Genomic DNA, 12,303 nt, shown 5'->3' on the forward strand with positions numbered 1-12,303 from the left:
TCACTGAATTAATTTTGTAGCCAGCGACTGTATTATAGTTCATCAGTTATCTTTTCTACGTGCTTGTTAATAAATAATCTTTCTAGTTAAACAACTATATGTTCTGTGTACACCATTACAATGTTTATATCACAAAACACAACAGTTCTGAACTGGCCGGCTTGTTACAGAAAGTCCTCGGTAGCTCCATCCCTTTTCAGCAGTGGAGCGCGTATTCTCCGAGGTCAGTTGTCGGGTCTAGGATATGACATCCCTCCCCCACCCAAAAATCCATCCATGAACAGTTGACCAGAAGAAGGAGGAGTGATCGAGGGAGAAGAAGTCCAACGATCCCTCTTCGGTACCGGAAGAAACACTGAAGATCAAGGCTGTGGTGCCCCGGTGGTGTGTACCGTTTTCTCATGATTGGAACGCGGTGGCAGGACAGGAGTCTGTACTTCCTGCTCCCCCCTGAATGCTCCAGGGGGTTTGGACTTCATCTCTGAATCTGAAGAGGGCACTGACAATGGGAGGTCCAGGGGGTGTGCGGGCTCGTGGAACCTGGACCTGGATCCGCAGGAACGGGAGTTTTTAAAAATTCATTTATGGGATGTGGGCGTTGTAGGTTAGGCCAGCATTTATTGTCCATTACTAGTTGCCCTTTAGAAGGTGGTGGTGAATTACCGTCTTGAATCGCTGCAGTCCTTGAGGTGTAGGTATACCCATTTTGCTGTTAGGGAGGGAGTTCCAGGATGTTGCGCTAGTAAAGGAACGGCGATAGGTTGGTGAGTGACTTGGAGGGGAACCTTCAGGTGCTGGAGTTCCCAGGTATTTTCTGCTCTTGTCCTTCTAGATGGTAGTGGTCGTGGGTTTGGAAGGTGCTGTCGAAGGAACCTTGGTGAGTTACTGCAGTGCAGCTTGTAGATGGTACACACGGCCACCACTGTTCATCGGTGGTGCAGGGTTTAAATGCTTGTGGAAGGGGTAGAAATCAAGCTGGCTGCTTTGTCCTTGATGGTGTTGAGCTTCTTGAGTGTTGTTGGAGCTGTACTCAGCCAGGTAGGTGGAGAGTATTTCATGACACTCGTGACTTGTGCCTTGTAATTGTTGGCACGCTTTGGAGGGTCAGGAGGTGAGTTACTCGCCGTAGGATTTCTAGCCTTTGACCTGCTCTGGTAGCCACAGTATTCATATGGCTAGTCCAGTTCAGTTTCTGATCGATGGTAATCCCCAGGATATTGATTGTGGGGTATTCAGTGATGGTAATGCCATTGAATGTCAAGGGGCGGTGGTCAGATCCTCTCTTGTAGGAGATGGTCATTGTCTGGCACTTGTGTGGCACGAATTTAACTTGCTACTTGTTATCCCAAGCCTGGATATTGTCCATGTCTCGCTGCACTTGGACATGGACTGCTTCATTATCTGAGTCATGTGGGTAGCATGGTAGCACAGTGGTTAGCACAGCTCCAGGGTCCCAGGTTCGATTCCAGGCATGGGTTTCCTCCGGGTGCTCCGGTTTCCTCCCATAGTCCAAAGATGTGCAGGTTAGGTGGATTGGCCATGCTAAATTGCCCTTAGTTTCCAAAAAAGTTGGGTTTACTGGATTGCGGGGATAGGGTGGAGGTGTTGGCTTGTGTAGTGCAGGTTCAGGCACGATGATCTGAATGGCCTCCTTCTGCACTGTAGATTCTATGATTCTATGAGTCGCAAAAGGTGCATAAAAGACCTTATGATAGAAGGAAGGTCATTGATGAAGCAGCTGAAAATGGTTGGGCCGAGGACACAACCCTGAGGAACTCCTAAAGTGATGTCCTGGAGCTGAGATGATTGACCTCCAACCATCACAACCGTCTCCCTTTGTGCCTGGTAGTACTCTAATCAGCGAAGAGTTTCCCCCTAATTCCCACAGACTCCGGTTTAGCTCCTTGATGCCATACTCGACCAAATGCTGCTTTGATGTCAAGGGCAGTAACTCTTATCTCAAGCATTCATCTCTTTTGTCCATGTTTGAACCAAGACTGTAATGAGGCCAGGAGCTGAGTGACCTTGGTGGAATCCAAACTGAGTATCCGTGAGCAGGTTATTGCTGAGTAAGTGCTGCTTACTGTTGACTCCTTCCATTCCTTTACTGCTGATGGTTGTGGACACAAAGGTGGTCGACGTGCCCGCAGATGATCTAAATGCCTAATAAATAAATAATACCCAATCCCATTCATTGTTAGGCATGCTGCTTGCACCAGGTACATCAGCAATACCCAGTGATGGGAAACCAGCACCACAAGGAAGAACTTGCCGGTAAACAAAGCAGGCTGGAAAATATTACAGCTAAAAACTGAATCCCAGAACAATAATTAAATAGCAATTCAAATATTTAGTTCAAAATAGTTATATGAGTAGATCAGCAACTGAGTAGAAAAAAGCAGCTTGCTTAATTGACCTGCCTAAATATCCAGCCACTCACCATCAGATTACTGTGGTTGCATCTATCCATGGTGCACGGCACAAGCGGAGACCATTCGTTATTGCTCCTTCAAGCAGAGACCTTTTGTGATGACCACTCAGGGTCTCGGAGGCTCCCTTTATGGTTGGGGACAGGGCAAGACAGTACCCTGTCATTCCCCCTGGTACTCGGGCACCCAAGAAGCACCAACATGGAACTGCCAGAGGCACTGCCTGGGTGCCAGGGTGGCAGTGCCAGGGTGACGGGTTGGCAGTGCCAAGGGTCAGGGCCTGAAGAGGGCCATGCCAATGAAAAGGGAGGAGTGAGGGGAGGTGTGAAGTGAGGCGAATGTGTGGGCGAAGGAGGTTATGGAAGGGGTTCATAAAAATTTTGTGGGGTCCTTAAAGAGGGGGTCCAAAAGGGTCCTGAAGGATGGGGAACACACAGCCACCCCATGGTGGGGTGTCTTCACTTGGGGGGGGGGGGGGGTAATGCCCATGTCTGCGAAGGGTGGTATTCCCCTTGGGTTGGGGGTGTGGGGGATTCCTCTAGCTCACTTTGTGATAGGGGCACCCTTTCAAAAGGGCGCCCCTATGTATGCGGAGATAGTCTTGCCAGCGGGTTTAGCTCCCCGCTATTGAATACATTTCTAAGTGTGGACTACACTGGGGAGAAGCTTCCCAAGGCCCAAATACTGGTCTGGATCTCACCCCAAAAAGCCGGCGGGAAACAGCCCGCCAAACCCACCTAACATGACACTTGGGGCTGGATTCTTCCGGCCCGTCCACCACAAAATCGGCACCGGTGGGATGCAGATCATATAAAGGTCCATTGACCTTGGGTGGGAATTTCCAGTTGCCGGCCGGGCACGGCCGGAGAACCCAGCTCTCAGAAATGTTTTGGTTGAATTGAGCACTAAATCTGGTCGGATTTTAGCCGGTGAGATTCAGAAGAATGAGGGGAGATCTCACATAATCCTATAAAATTTTAACAGGACGAGACAAGGTAGGTGGTTGAAGTTTCAGTCGGGGGTTACTTTGGGAATAGTGATCACAATTCCGTAAGTTTTAGAATACTCATGAACAAAGACGAGAGTGGTCCGAAAGGAAGAGTGCGAAATTGGGGGAAGGCCAACGATACAATATTCGGCAGGAGCTGGGCAATGTGGATTGGGAGCAGCTGTTTGAAGGTAAATCCACATTTGACATGTGGGAGGCTTTTAAAGAGAGGCGGGGCGGCTGAGGGGAAGACGGCCACCGCGCATGCGCGGGTTTGAGCTGTCAGCCTTCGTGACGTCAGCCGCGCATGCGCGGGTTGGAGCCGGCCAACCTGCGCATGCCCGGCTGACGTCACATAGGCGCCGCTGTCGCGTCACTCTCGGCGCGCCGCCCGAGAGTTACAGAGCACCGCTCCTAGCCGAGTTCACGGCCTGAACTCGACCGAGTTCACAACGGCCCTCCCGATGTTTCCCGGGAGCGGAGAATTCTGCCCCCTATTTATTCACAAATTACGTGTGCAGAGAAGCCCAAAGAAATTAATTATGCTGCTGACCTCGTTGAACATTAGGGCCAAACATCTATTTCTGTTTCTTGACATTTTCACAAAATTGCACTTTTACTTTAAGTCCTATTTCTTACCATTTTGCTTTCCTTAGGTGTCTGGTCGTGTTCTTCTATGACCTATCTTAGCGCTTGTTCCGAGTCCAACTTGAGATGGATAGGTACACCTGTGGAGCCAAAACCTAGCGATTGAGATGCTCCTCATCTCATGAGCTTTGCATCCTGAGAGGAACCGTAATGGGTTGCAATGCTTGAGCAGCTGCCTGGGAAGCCTGGCTTGTTGAGTAGGCCTCAGAGGATGTGGCTGGATTCCTAGCATACCCTGCTTTTCTGAGGATAGTGGCATCATTTTGTTCAGCTGCAATTGCATCACTGCTCCTGGGCATGCTGATGGCTGATCTAATACTTTCCACCACGTAATGAAAGCCAAGCAACGCTTTTTGAGTAAATAATAATAATAACCTTTTTGAGGACTGTGCACCGGACTTTATAGCGGAGGATCAGACGGAGTTCTTTAAAGGCAGGCAGCTGGTGGCCAATGTAAGAAGGCTGCTAATCGTGATCATGATGCCCCCGGAAGGTAGGGAGGTTGCGGTAGTGATCGCGATGGACGCGGAGAAAGCCTTTGACCGGGTTGAGTGGGATTATTTATGGGAGATGCTTGAGCGGTTCGGGTTTGGGAGGGGCTTTATTGACTGGATTAGGTTGCTGTACCGTTCTCCGATTGCAAGTGTACGGACAAAAAGGACGACTTCGGACTATTTCAGACAGCACCGGGGGACGAGACAGGGATGCCCCCTCTCCCCTCTGCTGTTTGCACTGGCGATAGAGCCGCTGGTAATTGCTCTGAAGGCCTCAAGGGGCTGGTCTGGGGGAGTGGGGTGGAGCACAGAGTCTCGCTGTATGCGGATGACCTACTGCTGTATGTCTCAGACCCAATGGAGAGGATGGAAGAAATTATGGGAATTTTTGGGGAATTCTGTCAGTTTTCGGGGCTTAAGCTCAATATGGGGACGAGCGAGATGTTTGTGGTCCAGGCGAGAGGTCAGGAGAGGCGACTGGGGAACTGCTGTTCAGACTGGTAGGGGACAGTTTCAGGTACCTGGGTATCCAAGTGGCGCGGGATTGGGACCAGCTACACAAACTGAACTTGGCCCGGTTGGTGGATCAGATGAAGGAGGATTTCCGGAGATGGGATGCGCTCCCGTTGTCTCTGGCGGGCAGAGTTCAAACGGTAAAAATGATGGTCCTCCCGAGATACCTATCATTTGCAATGCGTCCCCATCTTCTTCCTGCGGTCCTTTTTTAAGCGGATCAATAAGATTATCATGGGCTTTGTGTGGGGAGGGTGGGGTGGGGCAAGTCCCCTCAAGTGAAGGCGGCAATGCTCAAGCGGAGTCGGGGGGGTGAAGGGCTGGCACTGCCGAATTTCAGCAAATACTACTGGGCGGCTAACATAGCCATGGTGAGGAGGTGGCTGGTGGGGGGGGGGAGAGCCGGCATGGGTGCGCATGGAGGCAGCTTCTTTTAAGGGCACAAGTCTGGGGCGTTGTTAACAGCGCCTCTGCCATTTCCGCTGGTACCGTACTCCAGCAGTCCAGTGGTGGTGGCGGCCCTGAGAGTTTGGGGCCAGAGGAGGAGACACATTTGGCAGCAGAGGGGGCATCAGTGTGTTCCCCAATCTGCGATAATCACCGGTTTGCCCCGGGGAGGATGGACGGGGGGTTCCGATATTTTCAGAGAGCGGGGATCGAGAGGTTGGGGGACTTGTTTAAAGAGGGAAGCTTCCCGAGTATGAGGACGCTGGAGAAGTTTGCTTTGGCGGGGGGGAATGCATTTCGGTATTTACAGGTGCGGGACTTTCTGCGGAGGCAGGTGCCAACCTTCCCACTCCTGCCGCTAAGCGGGATTCAGTATAGGGTGGTTTCTAGAGGATGGATAGGAGAGGGGAGCGTCTCGGACATATATAAAAAGCTTATGGGTTCGGAGGAGACCCAGACCGAGGAACTGAAGCAAAAGTGGGAGGAGGAGCTGAGGGGAGAGATAGAGGAGGGCCTTTGGGTGGACGTGCTGAGTAGGTTCAACGTGACCGCAACATGTGCCAGGCTCAGCCTGATCCAATTTTAGGTCGTTCACTGGGCTCATATGACAGTGGCCCGGATGAGCAGATTCTCTGGGGTGGAGGACAGATGTGCGAAGTGTGCGGGGCGGGGCCAGCAAACCATGTCCACATGTTCTGGGCAAGTCCAAAACTGACGGGATTTTGACAGGGGTTTGCCGACACCATTTCCATGGTATTAAATATGAGGGTGGCAATGAGTCCAGATGTGGTGATTTTTGGGGTGTCACAGGTTCTGGGAATCCAGGAGGAGAGAGAGGTGGATGTTTTGGCCTTTGCTTCCCTGGTAGCCCGGAGGCGCATATTACTAGCATGGAGGGACTCGAAGCCCCCGAAATCGGAGACCTTGCTTTCAGACATGGCTTCCTTTGTCTGCCTGGAGAAAATTAAGTTTGCCATGAGAGTATCTCTGTTAGTGTTCGCCCGGAGGTGGCAACCATTCATCGACTTCCTCGCAGAGAACTAATGGTCAGCAGAAAGGGGGGGGTTAGGTTAGCGTAGATTAGGGGGGTAAACAATGGTCAGACCCGTGAGAGTGGGAGGTGGTATTTACACTATGTTAATATTTTTCTTGTTATATACATTGTTGATTTTGTTGCTGTTACAATGCCAAATAAAGACCTCAATAAAATGTTTGTTAAAAAAATACAATAATAACCTTTTATTATCACAAGAATGAAGTTACTGTGAAAAGCCCGTAGTCGCCACATTCCGCGCCTGAATTCACTCGTGGGATGTGGGTATCAGTGGCAAGGCATGCATTTATTTCTTATCCATAATTGACCTTGTAGAGTCCTCACATGAAGCATCAAAACCTAGACTAGCAACGACTGCAAATGATTTAACCCCAAGGATTGCAGTCAGATCAGCTGTTTTGCAACTTCCTGCGAGCTCTTTCCCACAGATTCTCTTCCTACATCTCTGATAACCGTACTAACCTTTTATAATGTAATTCACTACAATCCGTATGCTTCACCAAATGTCTATGAATTTACATTGTGTATTTATCATATGTTCTTTGGTGGGCAGCACGGTAGCATAGTGGTTAGCACTATGGCTTCACAGCGCCAGGGTCCCAAGTTCATTTCCCGCTAGGGTCACTGTCTGTGCGGAGTCTGCACGTTCTCCCTGTGTCTGCGTGGGTTTCCACTGGGTGCTCCATTCCCCCAGAGTCCAATGATGTGGATTGGCCATGCTAAATTGCCCTTAGGTTAGATGGGTTTATAGAGTTACAGGGGTAACGTGGAGGTGTGGGTTTAAGTAGGGTGCTCTTTCCATGCGCCGGTGCAGACTTGATGGCTGAATGACCTCCCGCACTGTAAATTCTATGATTCTATGTTTTTCATGTATGAAACAATCTGTCTGGACTGTACGCAGAACAATACTTTTCACTGTACCTCGGTGCACGTGACCATAAATCAAAATCAAATCTCAACTCTACTTTCCTACTAGTGACTCATCATCCTTGACTTTCTTGTCCAACAAAAATCTATTGAGCTCAGCCTTGGATAAATTTTAAAACCCAACCTCTGCTATCATCATAGAAGAGAATTCCAAACTCTAATGACCCACTGAGAGAACAAAATTCGTCTCATCTGTTTTAAAAGAGAGATATCGTATTCTCAAAGTATCTCTCTGGGTTCTATTTTCCCTCAAAAGAGGAAGTATCCTCCACGGTATCCACTCTATCCGGTCCCCTCAAGATCTTATATGTTAAAATAAGATCACCTCTCATTCTTCTAAACTCCAACAGATATAGGCACAACCTGCTCAGCTCAAGCTTTTTTCACAAAATAAACCCTTCATCTCAGGAATGAGTCGAATGTACCTTCTCTGAACTGCTTCTAAAGCTATTTTATCTTGATCAAAATAAGGAGACCAAAACTGCACACAGTACTCCAGGTGTAGTCTCACCAATGCCCCATGCAGATGCAGTAGAACTTTCCCACTTTTAAATTTCATTCCTCTTGCAATGAATGCCAACATACTATTTGCTGTACCTACATACTAACTTTGTTATTTGTGTGCTGGGACCCCCAGGTTTCTCTGTACCATTGCATCGTGCAGTCCCTCTTCATTTAAATAAGATACTGCTTTTCTGTTCTTCCTGCCAAATTGGACAGGTCACATTTACCCATGTTCTACTCCATCTGCAAATTTTGCCCACCCACTTACCATGTCGATATCCTTTAAAGCAAAATACTGCAGATGCTGGAATTCAGAAATAAAAACAAAAAATGATGGAAAATTCCAGCAGATCTGTCTGGCCTGTACGCAGCCAATATATGTCGAGAGAAAAAAAGAGTCATATGGTCTCAAAACAATTTCAGACTTTAATCTATTCCTCTATATTGTCTTCTTTTCTTTGTAGGTTTTAATTTTAGTCTTGTTTTCCCTTATAGCGGTTTTCCATTTATCTCTTGTCTAGATGCATTATTTGTTTATTTACTTACCAAAACCTTTCTTTACCAATATCACCAAATCTTTTGTCTTCCATCCCCTCGCTTACCTTCCCCTTTATTTTTTTTTCAACTCTCCTCAACTCTACTCCCTTTCATTTACTTAAAACCTTTTACATTTCTAACTTTCCCAGTTCTGATGAAAGATCTGGGCCTAAAATGTTTCCACAGATCCTGCTTTATCTGCTGAGTATTTCCATCAATTTCTGTTTCTATCAGCTTAAATCATTGTTCTTTTGTTCTCTACCATTCTGCCTATGGGAATAATTTTTCCTCTTCTACTCTGCCCTAACAATCAGCATTGGCAAGCTTCATTAGCCATACTGAGATGAAATAAAATATTGTTCAAAGTAACTATTATAAAATTCATCACTGCCCTTCATGAAAGCCCATTCAATACATGTAAATAATTTCAAGTATTTAATCCCTGATAAAAACAAACATTTGTATTTATTACCCCACAGCAAAGATAGCTAATGATTTAATAATCATAGAATCCCTACAATTGAGAAGGAGGTAATTCAGCCTATTCAGCCTGCACCAACCCTCTGAAAGAGCACCCTATAAAGGCCCACACCCCCACTCTAATCCCGTAACCCTACCTAACATTTTTTGACACAAAGTGGCAATTTAGCATGGCCAATTCACCTAACCTACATATCTCTGGACTGTGGGAGGAAACCGGAGCACCTGGATGAAACCCACACAGACATGGGGAGAATATACAAACTCCACACATTAATTGACCCAAGGCTGGAATTGAACTGGGTTCCTGGCACTGTGAGGCTGCACTGCTAACCATTATGCCACCATGCCACCCATCTTTGAGCTGTCAATAAAACTGTGAACTTACAGACCTCCACATCCCTACTGTGATAATGTTGTGGAAGCAGTCAAGCAGTAATAATAACAATAACAATGTTGAAGCAGTCCTGGGATCAGCCATCACAGAGAAATTCAATGGTGAAAAGACAAAATTTCAGGTTGCAGTATGTGAGGTTGGGGGCATGTATTGGCTCATGAGGGGCTACAGTTTGATCAAAATCAAATTAGCGCTTGGCACTTTTCTCTGATTCTTTTATTTCCCAAGAATGCTTTATGTGCGACAAAAGGGATTGAGCACATTTTATTTTTAATGTATTGGGCTCTTTATGGAGGTGATGCTAAGTAGAAAATTGCCTCAAATAACTATCTGCCTGTTTCTATTTTCTAACAGTTTAACTGTCTGCAAACCAAAGATAGAAATTGTGCATTCAGAAGCCAAGGAAGACGAGGACACAACAAAACCTGCTGATGAATCGTCCCTCGAGGATATTGCCTCACCCATTAGGAACTCTGACAGGTTAGAATATCTAACTTCAGACACATCAGTTGGTTTTGTGAAGTATTTTATTGTTACATAAATAACCTATCAATCTGATCCTTGTTTGGTTTGTGTTTGCCACGGAGCAATTGACCTTACAACTTGCAGGCCATCTGGGAGCAACTGCAAACATTGCAGGCAAGTTTCCTGTGTGCGCTGTTCCAAGCAGGGAACTATTGCAGTGCAGGGACGATATCTGTCTGAAACAGTGTAAATTAGGAATAAATTATAAATCTGTGTAGACATGCATGGATTTTTTGTTGCACTGGCACAGGGTGAGTAATTTTAACCCACCCCACTGGGCAGGTAATGGTCAATGGATGTCGCAGTCAGGCAGGGTATAAAATGATAGCATATCTGAAGCCAGCTATTTTCTCTCCAGCAGGTTAGGTAATCTGGGCTGTCTGGATTCCTCTGAAGGGATTTGGAAACCAATAATTGTATTTGATCATTGAAAGCAGGATAGGTTGTGATTCTGTCTGTGAAGCAAAAGCTGCTACTGCTTTATCTAACATCAAAAGTGCAAGAAATTTCCCATTAAAACCAACATGTACATCTCCTGACTAAAGGCAGTGTCAATACTCAAAGGATAATATTTGTCTTCAGATGATAATTTTAAAAAACGCTCTCCATGGCTTCAGCAGAACCCAAAAAAACCCAAGAGCGATCTTTAATGTGTGGTACAAAGTCAAATGATCCCAACCACGTGTGACATGGATTTGCTATACTTAGCAGCATTCATTTTGCTGTGTATAGCATGAACACAAAATGAATGGAATGGAAAGCTGCTGATTTTTTTGGTGATGGTGCTGTGATTGCAGTTCACTCAGGAAGCTCACGTTGCTGTGATAACATGCGCTTTTACATGTACGCTGTAGTCTGGAGCTATGGACAGTGATGGTAGAAGCTCCAACGTTCTTTCCATCACACGACTAACCAGGAATCTCTGCCACTTGTGCTCCTTACCAGTGACATGTGTTGGAAGGATTTGCAGGTTGATACTCAACCTGTTGGCCACATTATGAATGCACTTTCCAGGGGCAGCATGTGGTGCAGTGGTTAGCACTGGGACTGCGGCGTTGAGGATCCGGGTTCGAATCCCGGCCCTGAGTCACTCTGTGTGGAGTTTGCACATTCTCCCCATGTCAGTGTGGGTTTCACCCCCACAACCCCAAGATGTGCAGGTGAGGTGGATTGGCCACTCTCAAATTACACCTTAATTGGAGAAAAAATAATTGGGTATTCTAAATTTAAAAAAAATAAATGCACTTTCCTTGGCCGTCAAATCCAAGAGTGGGATTTGAACCCAGAGCTTCTGGCTCAGAGGCAGGGATTCTATCCATTACAAGGCTTCCTCTTTCTCTTGGTCAGGTGATACTAATCGCTGACACTAACACAAACAACTTGCACCAATTGACATTTATGTAGCATTATTTTGGGGGGAAATATTGCAATGTTTTTCAACTTACTACTCAAATATTGCAGTTAACATACATGATCTGCATTAGTCATTGAAATTGAATTAGTCATGCTTCATTAGATGATGTGCGGACCATCTTCCAGAGGCAAGCAAATGTTCCTTGTAAACCAAAATGTGGCAGAGTATTTTGGGGATAGCAGGACAAACAACCAACCCAAGATATGTACGAGTTACATACCTGAACCACCACAGTTCAAGAAGTTGACTCACCACCACAATTAGTGATGGGCAATAATAGTCAGCAGTGCGTATAAAAAATGACAATGACTTGATTAATCTTGCTGATGAACAATGAGTATTCTGATAAACTTTACAGGCTCTAAGTTGCAAAATTCATTTTAAGCATTAAAATTAAATTGAGCCACAGCAAATAGAATAGATTACACTAGATGGCAAATCTTTATTTGATGCTAATTCTAGACTGCTCTGTTGAACCTCCTGGTCTCTGTACTCTTACAAGAGGTTGAACAGTTCACGTATCATACAAGCATTCTGTCGGGTTCCAGATGAGCCGTGATGGAGTCTGAGGTTAAGGTGTCAATTTGTGCAGTCAAGTGTTTCCTGTTTTCGCACTTTGCGAGGTTCTCTAAATAGGTATTTCAAAGCTGACCAAATTTCCCATCGTGCTTGAGTTAGTCATTTTGCATGAGCAGGGCCTTATTGCGACGGCTCTTATTTACTTTAGAGCTCCCAACTTTAAAGTAGTTAATGGAATTATATGGAGTTTCTAACCATGTGATAATTATGTTCCCTGTACAGAAAGATGTCGATTTCCAATACGGACATGAACGAGGAAGAGAAAACTGATGCTGAGAATGAAACACAGGAAGGCCTGGGGTTACCCAAAGAAATCTCAGGCAACAACCTCATAAAAGGACACGAGGTATCTAGTATGCCAAATGGT

The 12,303-nt window shown here is 46.2% G+C and overlaps 1 protein-coding gene across 1 annotated transcript in view; it reads left to right on the forward strand.

Moving 5' to 3' along the window:
- Nucleotides 1–12,303, forward strand: part of hydin (HYDIN axonemal central pair apparatus protein) — a 1,231,368-nt gene that overhangs the window by 798,302 nt on the left and 420,763 nt on the right. The window contains exons 25-26 of the mRNA XM_038807144.1: nucleotides 9,773–9,898; nucleotides 12,159–12,282. Coding sequence (XP_038663072.1) covers nucleotides 9,773–9,898; nucleotides 12,159–12,282 — 250 coding nt within the window. The remainder of the gene's footprint in view (nucleotides 1–9,772; nucleotides 9,899–12,158; nucleotides 12,283–12,303) is intronic.

Source organism: Scyliorhinus canicula, chromosome 9 (genome assembly GCF_902713615.1).
Source record: "Scyliorhinus canicula chromosome 9, sScyCan1.1, whole genome shotgun sequence".
Classification (NCBI taxonomy): domain Eukaryota; kingdom Metazoa; phylum Chordata; class Chondrichthyes; order Carcharhiniformes; family Scyliorhinidae; genus Scyliorhinus; species Scyliorhinus canicula.